Source organism: Trichosurus vulpecula (assembly GCF_011100635.1).
Source record: "Trichosurus vulpecula isolate mTriVul1 chromosome X unlocalized genomic scaffold, mTriVul1.pri SUPER_X_unloc_2, whole genome shotgun sequence".
Classification (NCBI taxonomy): Eukaryota; Metazoa; Chordata; class Mammalia; order Diprotodontia; family Phalangeridae; genus Trichosurus; species Trichosurus vulpecula.
Window position 1 is genome coordinate 2,755,064 of NW_023494378.1, and position 15,601 is coordinate 2,770,664.

A 15,601-nucleotide genomic window follows, 5' to 3' on the forward strand; every position below is an offset into this window, starting at 1 on the left:
ACATATCATTCATTATAAAGCAAAACATATCATTCAGTGACATTCCCAAACATTGGTTAACGATTCAAATGCGATCCACCCCTAGGTCCCAGCAAAATAATCTCTTCAATCAATCATCCCCAAAACAATTATCAACAATTCAAATGTCCACCCCTAAATTCTTGTATCCATTACATAGGATCAATAATATCATAACAATAAAACAACACAGCAAGGATAACACAAAATAAGTAAACAGAACACTATCATCATTTCCACCCCCCTTGAACGATTGGGGCTCAAAATCTTGGGGTGAGGGGTGAAGGTCTCATTTTCCATAGCTTCTTCATGCTGAAATTGGATGTAGAGATGGCCCTGCCCCCAAAAAGTCCCATTCCAGAGGTCATTTCTTTAACGAGCTGGCAGGAATTCCAAGAATGCTACATGCTTAGGCAGTCACCGGAAAGTGCAGGGTGCTTAAGCCTGAAGGAAACAAAACTAGCAACAAGGTTAGCCAAAACAAAGGACAAAAAGAATAGTCTGTGAATCTATTATTATAACCTATTCACGGTAAAATATATGGTTCAGGGGTACGATTTGGTAATTATTTTCCCCTGAATAGACAACTGTTACAGTGTTGTCCTTCCCATGGGCTATAACTTCTGCAGCCTTTGGAATATCATCTGGCTTCCGTTTTACCCATACCTTAGCTCCTGACTTTATTCTATCAATGGAGCAAGACCCTTTTGCCCCTCTAGTAGTTATTTTGGGAGGAGGGTCAGTTTTCACAAAGGGTATTTTTTCACAGGGGATAATAATGACTTGAACCATCCTATCATTTCTACAAAATTGTACAGGTTTTTTACCCATATTCTGGAGTGTCACAACAATTTCTTTTTGATAATTAGAATCTATCACTCCAGCCAATACATGTATTCCTTGAGCCGCTAATCCTGGTTTAGGTAATATCCGTCCAAGATGATTCTTGGGGATTCTCATACATACTCCGGTAGGGGTTTTTCTTATCTCTTTCCTATTTAACCTAAAATTCTCTATACAATGTAAATCATATCCTGCTGAACCAGGTGTTCCTGGACTTGGTAGTGGGACATCTTCCCTCACAGTCCAAAATTCAATGTTTTGGATCTCACATGTTTGCTGTTCTCTGATCTGCAGATTTGGGGTCATCATTCTGGCTAGAGGTGTACTCCCCCCTAAGGGCCTATTATTCAAATTACGTAAGGCAATAGACAAATTATCCTTCCAATGTCGATATGAATTATTTGAGCTTAATTTTCTCAGCTGTTCTTTCAACAATCCATTCATTCTTTCAATTAGCCCAGATGCTTGTGGGTAATATGGAATATGATATATCCATTCTATATTATTCAACACACAATATCTTTTCACTTCTTTGCCCTTGAAATGTGACCCATTGTCACTTTGAATTTGCATTGGGGTTCCATAATATAAACTTACAATATCTAGAGTTTTACAGGTGTTTTTCTGAGTTGCGTCTTTATAAGGACAAGCCACTAGTACACCTGAATAGGTGTCAACACACGTACATACATATTTACATCCTTTATCCTGGGGTAGTGGGCCAATATAATCTATCTGCCAAATTTGGGCTGGAACTTTTCCCCTTGCTATTTCTCCAGTAACTATCCTAGGAAGAGTTCGTTCTTTTTCTAATTGGCATATACAACACTCCTCTGTTATTTGTTTTAACAACGTATGAGAAATACTGATACCTCGATCCTGTGCCCATCGATGGGTGGCCTGGACCCCTAAATGGCCAGCAGTCTGGTGGACCCATCTTGCTAAGGCTAGGTCATCAGTTGGAGTCGGAGTAGGGACAATACATTCAGTAGCAATCTTTGCTAGTCGATCTGCATGTGCATTGTACTCACGTTCTGGTGTGGTCAGGGTTGCATGAGCATCAACATGAAAAACTGACAGATCTGTAACCAAAGACATGTCCCATATATTTTCCCATAACTCTTTACCCCAAACTTGTTTGCCATGAATCTCCCAATTCTGATTCCTCCATATAGGCATCCACGTAGCTAATCCATTAGCTACCGCCCACGAGTCAGTAAATATATGACACTGTCCTCCTTTCTCTGCTCTGATGGCCTGATGCACTGCCATCAGTTCAGCATATTGGCTACTTCCACCTATCCCAGAACTTTCCAGAGTTCTCCTTGTACAGGGGTTATAGGCTACTGCTTTCCAATGTCTCTTCTGTCCTAAATATTTTGCTGTCCCATCAGTAAACCAAGCATGTTTCTTCTGTTCTTCATTTAGTCCGTCATATCCATTATTCCATTTCACTAAGGATGGTACCATCTGTTGCTTAGATTCAAGGGGCTTTTCATTGCTCTCAGTATCAATGTTCGCCACAGATTCATGTAGAGCAGAAACTCCATTTTTGCCTGCTCTGGACCTATTCTGAATATACCACTTCCATTTGATTATGCTTGCCTCTTGTGCATGTCCAATTCTGTGAGAAGCTGGGGTACTCATTACCCAAGTCATAATTGGAATTCCAGGCCTTAATACCACTTCATGACCCAGAGTTAGTTGCTCAGTTTCTACTAAAGCCCAATATGCAGCTAACAGCTGCTTCTCAAAAGGTGTATATTGCACTCCAGATGAGGGCAGTTTCCTTGACCAAAAGCCTAAAGGTACACTTCGGCTCTGTTGTTTTTGCCACAGACTCCAATTTGCATAGTCATCTTGTACAGTCACTTGTAACTCCACTGGCCCATTTTGCATAGGCCATAAGTCTAGAGCTAATTGAATAGCAGCCTTTGCTTCCTCAAAAGCTCTACTTTGTTCAAGTCCCCAGTCAAATTCATATTTCTTTCTGGTGACTTTATACAAGGGTTTTAAAATCTGTCCCAAATGTGGGATGTGGTGTCTCCAATAACCAAACAGCCCTATGAACTTTTGGGCCTCTTTCTTATTGGTAGGGGTGGGAAAATCCTGGATTTTTTGTCGAGCTTGTGGGAGAATTTCTCGCAGTCCTCTATTCCACTGTATCCCCAAGAATTTTACAGTTTGAGCTGGTCCTTGAACCTTTGCGGGGTTGATTTCCCATCCTTTGCTTTTCATATGGTCAATTAATAATACTAAACTCTCCTCCACCTCCTTTATATTCTTTCCCTGTATCATGATGTCATCTATGTAATGTGTAAGCTGTACACCAGGTAACTTTAATTCATCCAAATGTTCAGCTACAATCCTGTGGCAAATAGTTGGGCTATGAATATATCCTTGCGGCAGGCGTGTAAATGTATACTGTCGGCCTTGCCAAGTAAAAGCAAACTGATTCCATTGCTTGGGGTCTATTGGGATTGTAAAGAAGGCATTGGCCAAATCAATAACTGCATACCAAGTCCCTTCATGTTTTTGTATTCTCTCTATTAAAGTAACCGTGTCTGGGACAGCAGCATACAAGGGAGGAGTCACTTTGTTCAGCTGTCTATAATCTACTGTCATCCTCCATGTTCCATCTGATTTTCGGACTGGCCAGACAGGGTTGTTCCATTGAGTAGTTGTAGGGACTAACACTCCTGCCTCAACACATTCTCTTATAGTGTTGGCAATTTCATCTTGCCCACCTGGCACACGATATTGCCTCAAAGTAATTACTTCAGAAGGTTCGGGCAAAGTGATTGGATCCATCTTGATTTTCCCCACTAAGACTGCATTAATGCCTATTTTCCTCACAGCAAATTGGTATTTCCCTTCGGGTAAATTTAAGGTCATACCCTTCAATATGTCTATTCCAATGATGTATTCGGGAATAGGCACAATAACCACACTATATTCTTTCTTGGGCAACTGTCCAATTTTCATCATCAATTTAACTTGTCTGGCTGATATTTCAGTCCCTCCTAGTCCTGTGATGGTAATAGGAGTTCCATGGCTGAACTTGTCTGGATTTCCATAAATAAGGGTGGCCTCGGCCCCAGTATCTATTAATGCCTCAGTTACCGTACTTGACCCATTTTTCCAATATATGGTCAAGTTAATGTGAGGTCTACAATCCAGCCTGTGTATTTCCTTAATTTGGGCTGGGGCCTGGCCTGTTCCCTAGTATTCCCTTTCATGTGATTCACTTGGGTATGAAGGTTCAACATCTGTAGCATTTGCAGGAGCAGTTCTGATTTCCCTATCTCTCCTGTTATCAAGGCCTTTATCTCTGTACATTCTATATAATTCATTGGTTGGAATTCCATCTATCATTTCAAAACCTACTCCTGCTCTCAATAAAGCAGTAAACATTTCTTTCCTTGTTACTCTCCTTTGGCGCCAAGTTTGCTGGTTATTCACCCTTCTCTCTTGAGGAGATCTATCCCTTCCCCAGTCACCTAAGTCATATAACTGTAAAATCTTATTTATCACTGTTGTAAGACGGCTCCCTACTTCTCCAAGTAATAAATTCAAAATTAGTTGTTTATAAGCAGGGGGAGCTGTCCTAATTATTAAATTCCTATGAGGCAGTTCCATTGAATCATTGTAATATTTGTCTGCAGTTCCTGTCATAATGGCAGTCTTCATTACCTCCTCCTTTAGTCTCATGATACAATCTCTAAGTGAATACCAGGGTCTGTGCTCAGTGGGCCACATAGAATCAGTAGCATATCTCTTATTGCATCCCACAGCGGCTAATGCCAACAGAGTAGTCCCGCTATCACCATCTCCTTGCTGATGATGTTCCCTAAAAGCTTGTTGAACTAGAGGATCATGGCTGATACCTATGAATCTCATGCAGTCTGTCCCATCTACTGATATTCCACCGGCCCCTTGATCGCTGAGTCTTACCATCCAAGATATCAATGGTTCTCCTATTCTTTGGCTGAATCTACTCAAAATATCTGTGACCTCTTGCGGTGAGAAATCTTCCTGAATTTCCCTTGTAACTGAATCTTCACCTCGGGTTTCTGTCTTCCTCCTTTGTATGGGTCGAGCCCTTGTCTGATCATTTAACCATCTCCTATTCTCTGTGTGAGGCACATCCTGAATCCCAGTAGTGTTTTGTGCCTCAGCCCCTAACATTGTCTCATTCTCTCCCCACTCACTTCCTCTGCCACCATGGCTAGGACGAAGCAGGCAGTCAGGCTCTTTCTGGGCTGGGTTGAAATGCACTCTGGGCTTTTTTGGTCTCCTGTTGCTCTTAGCCACATTAATAGAAAAGTTCTCATTTGAGTCAGTTTGGTCTCCTGCTATCTGAGATTCCCCTTCTTCCTGTGGTGTAGGAGTGCCTCCATGTCTTTCACTTAATCTCAATCTTTCGTATACTAGCCGGTAGGCTGATAACACTATCCAGCTTTGCCTAGATAGTGATGCCCCTGACTGAATCCCAACTTCTCGTAAACACTTTTCCAAATCCCTAGGATCTCCTCTCTGTAGCCTTGGTTCCCAGTTTTCACAGGGTCCAGCTTTTTTAGCCAATTCTTTTGCTAGGGAGGAATAAAATGGATCCTCCCATCCTGGGATATTCATCTCTTCCTCTGAAATTGTTCTGCTTCTAAATAGAGATCTTATACCTAGCAATCCTGTTCGTGACGCCAAATGTATCAGGAGGGCCGAGTTTATAATCTCAAAAAGGATCATAAACATGTCTGAAAAGTTCGGAACCGCCGGATATAAGAAACTCTCAAAGTAGAAGGCAGAAGAATCAAAACATTTATTTAGGCTCCACAGTAACCAACCCATGAACCAGAAGCCCCATTTTGATATGTTGATCAAAATCTTCCAGGCCCAATAAGTACGCCTTGCAAGAGTAACCAGGAGGCTACAGAGAAGCATGATTGCGTAAAGCAAAATCATGCTTCCCCCTCGATGGTAATAAGATTACCCACTGGCCTGAAGTCTTTGTTCAGCTTCCTCCCGTAGATCAGCTCTGCTACTGGCAGCTCCTGCCTCAGCTGTGTCTCTGTCTGTAACTGAAGCTGCAACTGAAACTGACGATGTAACGGTCGCTGTAACTGACGTAACTGTCGTAACTGTCGCTGGCTCCAACCGGAAAAGGAAAAGAAGAATCTTCAAGCTGTCCTCTCCCCTCTTATAGGGTTTTTGACATCATCAAGCTCCGCCCTAATGACCAGGGCTGATTGGTTCCTGAGTTGGCCCCTCCCCCTAGGGTAGAGGCCAACACCTCCCCTCAGCCAGCCCCATGACTCCTCACACAGGAAGCTGTCTGCTTCCCGGCATGCTCCCCGGGCCTCCTGCCCCGGAAGAGCAAGCCACAGTGTCCAGAGGCTCAATGAGGCAAGCTGAGCCATTCAAAGAAAACAAAAGCCATTATGGCTACACAGGCCTTGGCAACAGATTGAATATGAAGGATAAGAGATAGTGAGGAATCCAGGATGACTCCAAGATTGTGAGCTGGAGGAAGAAGAGGATGATACTACCCTCTCTAGTAATAGGGAAGATGGGGGGGGAGGGCTTAGGGGGAAAGAAAATGGGTTCTGTTTGGGCATGTTGAGTTTAAGGATATCTAGTTCAAGATGTCTGAAAGAGTTAGAGATACAAGACTGGCGGTCAGCAGAGAGTTTGGGGCAGGAAAGGTGGATTTGAGAATAATCAGTATAGAAATGGTAATTAAATCCATGGTGGCTGATAAGATCACCAAATGAAGTAGTCTAAAAGGAGAAGAGAAGAGGGCCTAGGACAGAACCCTGAGGGATATCTATGGTTAGATAATGTGACATGGAAGAGGATCCAGCTAAGGAGACAGAGAAGGAGCAGTCAGATGGATATAGGAGAACCAGGAGATAGTGGTAGCCCAAAAACCTAGAGAGAAAACCATATCAGAAAGCAGAGGATGATGGACAGGAACAAAGGCTGCAGAGACATTGAGGATGAGGAGAGAGAAAACACCATTGGATTTGACAATGAAGAAATCACTCATAACTTTGGAGAGAGTGGATTCTGTGGAATGATTGTAAATCTTCTGTGGAAGCCAGATTGTAAGGGGTTAAGAAGAGATCATGAGAGGAGAGTTAGTGGAGGCATGTACTGTGGATGGCCTTTTTGAAGAGTTTAGCCACAAAGAGTAAAATAGAAATAGATGATAGCTAGAGGAGATGGATGGATCAAGTGAGGGTTTTCAGGATAAGAGAAGCATAGGCACTTTTGCAAGCAGCAAGGAAACAGTTAGTAGACAGAGGAGGACTGAAGATAAGTGAGACAGTGGGGATGACAGAGGAGCCAATCTGTTGGAGAAGATTGAATGGAATGGGATCACTTGAAGATGTAGGAGGGTTGGCCTTGGTAAGAAGTAGGGCCATTTCATCATGTGAGACAGGGGGTAAAGGAGGAGAGAGAGGCAGAAGGCACCTAAGTGATGGGAGATAAGGAAGAGGGGAGAGAGGAAGTTCACGGTGAATTACTTCAATTTTTTTCTATACAATATTGAGGCAAGGTTAGGGTAGACAGAGAGTAGGGGGAGGTGGAGACATGGGAGATTTGAGGAAGGATGAGAAGATTAGGAATAGCTGAAGTAGAAAGTGAGAGTGAGTTGATAAGGGTGCTAAAGTAGGATTGCCTAGTAGCAGCAGTAAGGGCCCAGTTGAGGTTGTGTAACATCAGTTTGTAGTGGACCCTGCCAAAACCTTTGTGTGATTTTCTCCACTTTTGAAGGCAATGAATGGTGGGGGTTATATAAGGCTGTGGCTTGGCTGGGTGTAATTAGCAGGGCCATGTGTTCATGGGATATAAAGCCTCTACCCTCTCCCCACCTGGAGGCAGTTCTTTCTTGCTCATCCCCAGAAAAGAGAGAAACAGCTTGACTTTATCCACTAGAGGATCTTGTATGGACACCCAATTCTGGCTCCATAGTCAATTAAAATGAACAAATAAGAAACAGATGCCTCCCTCACTCTTACCATCCCCCACCCAAGCGATTCCTTCTTAGTAGTTTGCTGAAGGTTTTGAACAGAGTTCCTGTGTAAGGTTACTCCAATTTATCCAATGTCTTCTAAGACATCTAAATTGATCAAAATAGACAGAAACAGAATATTTATTAAGCATTTACTATGTCAAGCACTGTGTTAATCAATGGGGACTCAAAAGAAAGGCAAAAATCACTGTTCCTGCCCTCACGGTGCCAGGTCAAGGAGTTTACACTTTTGGGGAGGGCAATAGAGAGCCACTGAAGACTTCTGAGTAGAGGACTGGCACAATCAGAGCAGTACATTAGTAATAATATTTGGGCATCAGTGTGAACAATGGACTAGAGAGAGATTAAGAATGGAGGTAGGAAGACCAGTTAGGAGATACTAATTCAGGTAAAAGGTGATTAGGTTTAAAAGATGCCTGTGATGGGATTGGGAAAGAGGGATATTAGAGATATTGTTGGAATTAGAATTGAGAGAATCTGGCAATTGATTGATCATTGTGGCTAAGGCACTAAAGGGGGAAGGAAGAGTGAAAGAAAACAGTGGCTTGCCTCTACATAGTGCTTTAAAATGTGCAAAGTTCTTTCAATACACTTTCTCATTTAAGTCTCTCCACAATCTAAACATAAGGGTGCTGCAGGTACTTTTATTCCCCTTTTGTAGAAAAGGAGACTGAGACCTAAAGAGATTAAGTGAGCTGTCCAAGGTTACAAGGATTAAATGTTGGAGGTTGAGATTCTAATGCAGGGATTACTGCCTCCATTGAGAGCACTCTATTCATATCAAACCTGAGTGAATAGGAGAACAACGGTGCCATTGACAGAACTAGACAAAGTAAGGAGAGGTTTTAGCATGTAGAAGTTTTAGATGAGTTCAGTCTGGGGCATGTTGGAGTTGACGGGCATCGGTGAAGATATGCAGCAGGCTGCTAGAGACTAGAGCTCCAGAGGGGCACATCAGGATGGGAAATATAGACTTGGGCATCATCCATGTAGAAGTGATAACTATGGGCAGGAGGGTAGATGAGATTGCCAAAGGAGGGAATATGGAGAGATGAACTACGGATTAAACAGATTTTGGGGAGCTGGCTTTGGTCATTAATGAAATATGATATATAACACTGTTTCTATGCACAAAATGTTTTCCGAGGCAGAGATCACAGAACCCAAACCATAGACTATCAGAGACAAAAGTGAACTTAGATCATCTAGTCCAAATAAGTGATGAATTTTGGAGACACAATCTGTTTTTTTAAATTTGGATTGTCTGGACCAAAAATTTCACAGAATTATGATTCCACAAAATGGTAGAGCTTGATGACAGCAGTCATCTAGTCCAACTGTCCTCATTTTCAGACGAGGAAACTGAGGTTCAAGGAAAGAAGTGATTTGTCCAAGGTCATACAGCTAGTTGGTGAAAGAGCCAGGACTAAGTACCAATGTGTTTTATATCTCCAATATAAGGATGTATAATCACAACTGCTCTTCAAAATAAGTTCATGATCAACATGAGGGTAAGAGTGCTGGTAAGGGAAACCTCCTATGCCAGGAGGAGCAAAAGAGGAGGAAGGCATGGGGAGGGAGCTCTTAGCATACTGCCTCAAAGTAGTGGTGCTTAATAAAATGCTTGCTGACTGACTGATTGATTCCTGGGAGGCTTTTGGCAAGGGAAGGAGACCGCAGGCTATCAGCCAGTTCTGTGGGATTACGAGTAAGAAGATAGATGGCAAGTGGGGGATTGGTTCTGTATAAAAAACCAGGAATGTTGAGGCACATATCTTCATAGTTTCCAGGAACTGAGCAAAGACAGCCTGGAATCGCTCCTCCCCTGGACAGCAGGGTAGAGTTTGTTTTGGGGAAAGACTAGATTGTTTTCCCTGCTGATAAAAATGCTCTTCTTCCCCCACTCTGCCCCTCTAGAAATGACTGAAATAGGTTTATCTACAAGTCCAGTCCAATATATGACTTTGGTAGCAAAGATCCTTAAATTATATTACACACACACACACACACTCATATACACAGATATAATATATATTTATATATACACACATACCTATATGTATGTGTATCAATCATATTTATCATTTTGATAGCAGAGAGGGGTGAGAAAACAAGAAGGGGGAGCGGAACCAAATTGGGGATTTTTGAAAGAGTGAAGTGTGCAGAACAGAAAATCTCTCCATGGTGACTTTGCTAAGGCTTATTCTTTTTCCCCTCACTGGGGAAAACAAATAGTTTGGGGGAAAGATATGTGATGCAAAGAGTATTTTATTGGTAGTCAAGGGGCTTGAGCTCTGAGTCTCGTTTCAGTCACTAAGCAGCTGAATTGCTGAGGATGCTGTGTCTGGACTTTTGATTCCTCTTCTTTAAAATAAGGGAATTGGATAAGATCGTTTTTCAGGGCCCTCCAGTCTTTACACTTTTTGGTTCTTTCACGTCACTGAGCATTACTTCTTGTTCTCTTTCATCAGTGCAGGTGTTCACTCAAATCTAGATCACAGTCTTTTATAACTTTTTGCATTGATTTGCAGAGGTCATTTAGATGAGAAATTCATCAACTTGTGGCCAGGCTAGAGATGAGGCTCTCTCCATTCATTCAGCTAGACAGATCTTCAGACCTGATGTACAGGCCCTTCAGAGCTCCCTTCAAATTCTACCTCAGACACTCACTAGGCTCATCACCCTGGGGAAGTTACCTCATCTCATTGAGCCTCAGTTTCTTTAGCTGTAAAGTGGAGTAAATAACAGGTCCTGACTCATAGGGTTTTGGTTAGGAACAAATGAGAGAATAAGTGTGCTGCAAAAGACCATTATCTAATTTACTGCCTGCAGTGGAGTGCACTGGGAAGTCCCAGCTCTGAAGCCTGAGGACCTGAATTTAAATTTCACTTTTAACCCTTTTAACCCACTTATGTGATTTTGGGCAAGTCACTTTGTCCCTCTTGGCCTCAATTTCCTCACCTGTAAAATGAGTGGGTTGGATTAGCTGACCTGTGAAGTTCTTCTAGATCTCTAGGTTCAGTAAGCAGGCACACTGAGAACACTGGCTTGGAAGTCAGAGGACCAGGGTGCTAATGCTGACTCTATTACTTAGAGGACAGTGGATAAAGTGTTGGGCCTGGAGTGGGAAGATCTGAGTTCAAATCCTTCCTAGCTGTGTGATCCTCCGTGACCCTCTGTGACCAGGTCATTTAACCCATTTGCTGCCTCCATTTCTTCATATGTCAAATAGGGATGATAACAACTCCTACTTCACAGGGCTGTTGTGCGGATCAAATGAGATGATAATTGTAAAATGCTTAGCTCAGTGCCTGACATATAGTAGGCACTATATAAATGTTGTCTGTTATTATTAGAGGGACGTAGTATTACTACCTCTCTCCTGGATCACTGTTGTGCAGCAGGGGCTTGCATAGCAAGATGACACTATAAGCTATGCCGTGCAGCTACCGAAGACAGAGAGGTCATGGTAGGAAGTTTTGACAAAAGGTGACCCACTGAAGAAGGAAATGGCAAAGCAATTCAGTATCTCTGCCAAGAAAACCCTAAATGGGATCACAAAGAGTTGGATATGACTGAAACGAGGGAACAACAAGGTAGAAGAGGGATTAGGTAAGTTCAAGCTTGGTCAGAGGGCGGAAACAGGAACAACAGGTAGAAGTTGCATAGATCTAGGTTGACTCCCATCTGGAAAGGGAGTGAATAAAAGTTCATTCATCAATCAAGGGGCATTTGCTAAGCATCTATTAAGTACTAGGCACAAATATCAAAGTTCTTCCTCTCAAGGAATGGCCACTCTATGGGGAAACACAGGCGACTACATACATGCCGAGTAACTATGTGCATTGGCCTGTGTTAGGTACAGTGAAAGAGGTGATATATTCCTCCTCCCCAAGGCACTCACCCACACACCACCCCCACTCTAAGCCCGGGCGAATCGACGCAAACCAGCTCCAGTACACGTCGCGCCACCCTCTGGCCGGGTCCGCACAGCCTCGGGGCTGCCTGGACCCTGGCATGTCTGGCACCGCGCCCTAGGGGCGCGGGCAGGACCTCGCGGGGCATTGTGGGTAAGCGCTTTAAAACATATCCCCGCGCACCTTGTCGATCAGGAGCAGTCTAGCCTGGCTCCTGTCAGCGCCATGCCACTGTCTCTCAGCAAGCGCGGCTTTATGCTGCTGATGCGCTCCATCGGCTTCTTTATCGGCCTCATCGGCACCGCAGCTCGAGCCTTCGACTTCCCCTGGCGCCACCGCAGCTCCCGCATCGCCCGGCCCACGAGCGAGCCCCTGCTGCTCCTGTCAGGGGTGCAGCTAGCCAAGCTCATCCGCCGGAGAAAGGTGAGAGGGGCGGGGCGGCGCGGTGCGATGCGGGGCGGGGCAGCGCGAGGCAGCGCGAGGCAGCGCGAAGGGGGCGGGGGGCTAGGCTGGGAAGGGGTACGGGCGGGTCGCGTGCGCGCGACCCCCTACCGCCCCGACCTTTGGAGGGGCTGAGGCGTGAGGCGGGCCGCTGGGCCGCCGGGCCGCAAGACCTTCTGGGAGTTGCAGTTTTCGGCCCTGGGCCGAGACGGCCTCTCAAGCGCCCCAGGCCCACTGCTTGAGAGTCCACTCTACCCCTACCCCGGAGCTGGCGCCCACCCCCGTGTTCGAAGCCGCTTATTAGTGGGCAATGAGCCAGTTCTGGACTTCCTCGGCCTTCCCCTTTTCCTGCCCCTCCCTCTTCCCCTCCTCATTCAGGTTGCCTCCTTTTTCCCTTGCTTTTTTTTCCCCTGCGAAAACACGTTTAGCAATTCCTGTCCTTCGGTCTTGAGGGCCAAAAGTGGCCATACCAATCGCCTAGTCTATTCCTTTCCCTTAACAAAACGAGAAACTGAGGCCCACAAAAAAGACCCCACAGAGAATTAGAGAATGGCAGAGCTGGGACCAAAACCTAGGTCCCAAACTCCAGAACCCAGGTATCTTGAAAATGCTTGGCTGCCCTCGATGATAACCTTAATTAGGTTTCACTAATACGTATTAAATGCTAATGGGGAAACAGAAAGTACATCATGTAGTGGATCTTGTAGTCCTTGAATAAGAAGCAGTTTTAGTGCCAAAAGTGTAAGGATGCACTACCCACCTCTCTGAATGAGGAAATATCCACATTTTATCAAATGGTTAGTAAATGTGGACTTAAGAGGCAGCTAGGTGCCCAATGGATAGAGGGCTGGACTTAGAGTAGGAAGACCTAAGTTCAAATTCAGCCTCAGACATGTATTAGCTGTGTGATCTTGGGTAAGTCATTTCACCTCTGTTTGCCTTAATTCGATGGAGAAGGAAATGGCAAAACATATCTTTGCCAAGAAAGCCACATACACAGCATTGGGGGTGATATGATCCACGAAAAGCGGGACATGACTGAATGACAAAATGTGGATTTAATGATTTTATTAAATCATTGGCCCTAGAGTTGGAAGGTCCCCTCCCCCCCTCCAAAAATGAAAACCCTTCATTTCAGGAAACGAGAAAACCAAGGTCTACAGGTCTCGCATAAGATTACTGGGGAAGTGAGCAGCATGGTCAGGATTCCTTTCCTTTCTCTTTGGGCCAGTCATCCTATCTTCCATTCTTCTAGCACCCAGCTCCCTTTCTAATGTCTGAGGAGGTTGTTCGAGTGAAATTTCAATTCCATGTCTGCTAAGGAAACTTTATGAAGACTTTGAAAGAAAACCATGACAATTACTGACTTATTAATTATTAAAACCTGGTTCCTCTCTGGTAAATCTCTACAATCAGCTCCCATAGTGGTCTCAGGTAGTATGTGTGTATGTTTGGCACACAGAACCAAAAACACGTAGATTTAGTCCATTCCTTCCAATATATCAAAACGAAATATGCCAAGAAGGTTCAGAAAAATTAATCCATCTGGGAGACTTCCTTGAGGGCAAAGGGCATTTTCTTATTATATTCCTAGTAGCCAAAAGACTGTCTTTCCCATAGCAGACACTTAACATTGTGGAATTGAATGAACCAACATGAACGAAATGCTGTAAGGCTGCTGCTGCTTGCTGCTGCTGCTGGGAGCTGTCCAGTCTCTTGGCATTATCAGTGTTTTATAGACAAGTCATTTCCCCAGATTCCTCCTCTCCCAAATAATAAGATTAAATTACACAGTCCCCTTTTCAGCTCTGTGATTCAATGACCCAACTTCACCCTTTGTTACTTTACTTTTTGGAAGTTCTTGTGAGCACAGCCTTCCTGTTTGAATCTCTCAAGTAACCCTAATTCCCTTCTTTGTTTCAACATTAAGATTTTTTTTTGTTCATTTTGTATTGATTCACTTTCAGATTATCAACCTCAACCCCTATCAGGAGGGAGACACTTTAACCTCCATGGTAAAGTAGGTGTGTGGAAGAAGGTTTCGTTGAGGTGGCTGATCCTGCCCATTCTACTGTGATTTTTGTTGGGTTCCATCATTAAGGGTAGTTTCTCCCTAACCTCAGGGATCTTAATGTTTTCCTGGCTTTGGACAGAGATGCCAGCATCTGTATTACTTAAATGATATAGAAGTGTTAGCTCTTATTATTAAAAAAGCCTGTAGATTTCTGTTCATTGAGTATACTCTAAAGCAAGGGTCTTTTGGTGTGATCTGTCTTTGGTGGCCAGTCTGATGAAGCCTGGGGACCCTTTCTCAGAATCACATTTTTAAATACATAAAATACATATGATGACTAAGGAAACCAATTATATTGAAGTACAGTTATCAAAATAAAAAGAAGCTCACAGGTGCTAGGTGAAGAACTCCTGCTCAAAAAATACGCAATGATGGAAAGCAATGAAGCTTGGATATGATTAATGGTTTTATTAAAATCATTGGCCCTAGAGTTGGAAGGGACTCCCCCCCGCCCCCGCCAATCCCCGTCGTTTTAGGAAACACGAAAATCAAGGTCCACAGATCTGGCATAAAATGGCATAAGAAGTAAGCAGGGTAAGGATTCCTTTCCTTTCTCTACGTGCCAGTTACCCTATGTTCCATTCTTCTAATACCCAGCTCTCCCGTGTGCGAACATAAGTAGATATACAGATCTCCAATAGCAAAGCAGGAAGCAAGCCCTATCTTACAGCTTTCCTTGTTGGAGAGCTATAGTTGAATGCTTGAAGTGCATTGCATTCTTTCTTTTTTTTTTTGTTTCTTTAGAATGTTTTGTTTATTTAACTTGTTTAATATATTTAGTTTTCAGCATTGATTTTCTTTTTTTTTATTTTCATAAAGAATACTTTATTTAATACAGAAACAGTTTTTCCCCTAATACTGCTACTTATGGAAGATTTCAATGGGATGATATAGTTATTTACCAAATGTTCCCCAATATCCATCCACAAGCTTTCTCTAACCCCTAGGGATAGGCATACCCCACACTGGGATTCCTTGCTCTAGAAACTAACTGATAGATTTAATTTCTTTTCCATTGGTCTGGATTTATCTAGATCCCAGCTCAGGGCACCCAGGAAGCAAAAGACTGTGTCCTCTCTTTCTTTTTTTTAAATTTCTTTTATTTTTAGTTTACAACACTCGGTGCTACATAATTTTGAGTTCCAGATTCTCCTCCCTCCCTCCCCCTCTCCCTCCCCAAGATGGCATGGAATCCCGTATAACTTCGCATTGAATTAATTTACACACTAGTCAAGTTGTGGGGAAGAATCATGACCAATGGAATGAATCATG

At 43.4% G+C, this 15,601-nt stretch overlaps 1 protein-coding gene across 1 annotated transcript in view; it reads left to right on the forward strand.

Moving 5' to 3' along the window:
• The first annotated feature begins 11,803 nt into the window (after positions 1-11,803).
• Positions 11,804-15,601, forward strand: part of FAAH2 (fatty acid amide hydrolase 2) — a 44,764-nt gene continuing 40,966 nt past the window's right edge. The window contains exon 1 of the mRNA XM_036740509.1: positions 11,804-12,237. Coding sequence (XP_036596404.1) covers positions 12,040-12,237 — 198 coding nt within the window. The 5' untranslated portion in view covers positions 11,804-12,039. The remainder of the gene's footprint in view (positions 12,238-15,601) is intronic.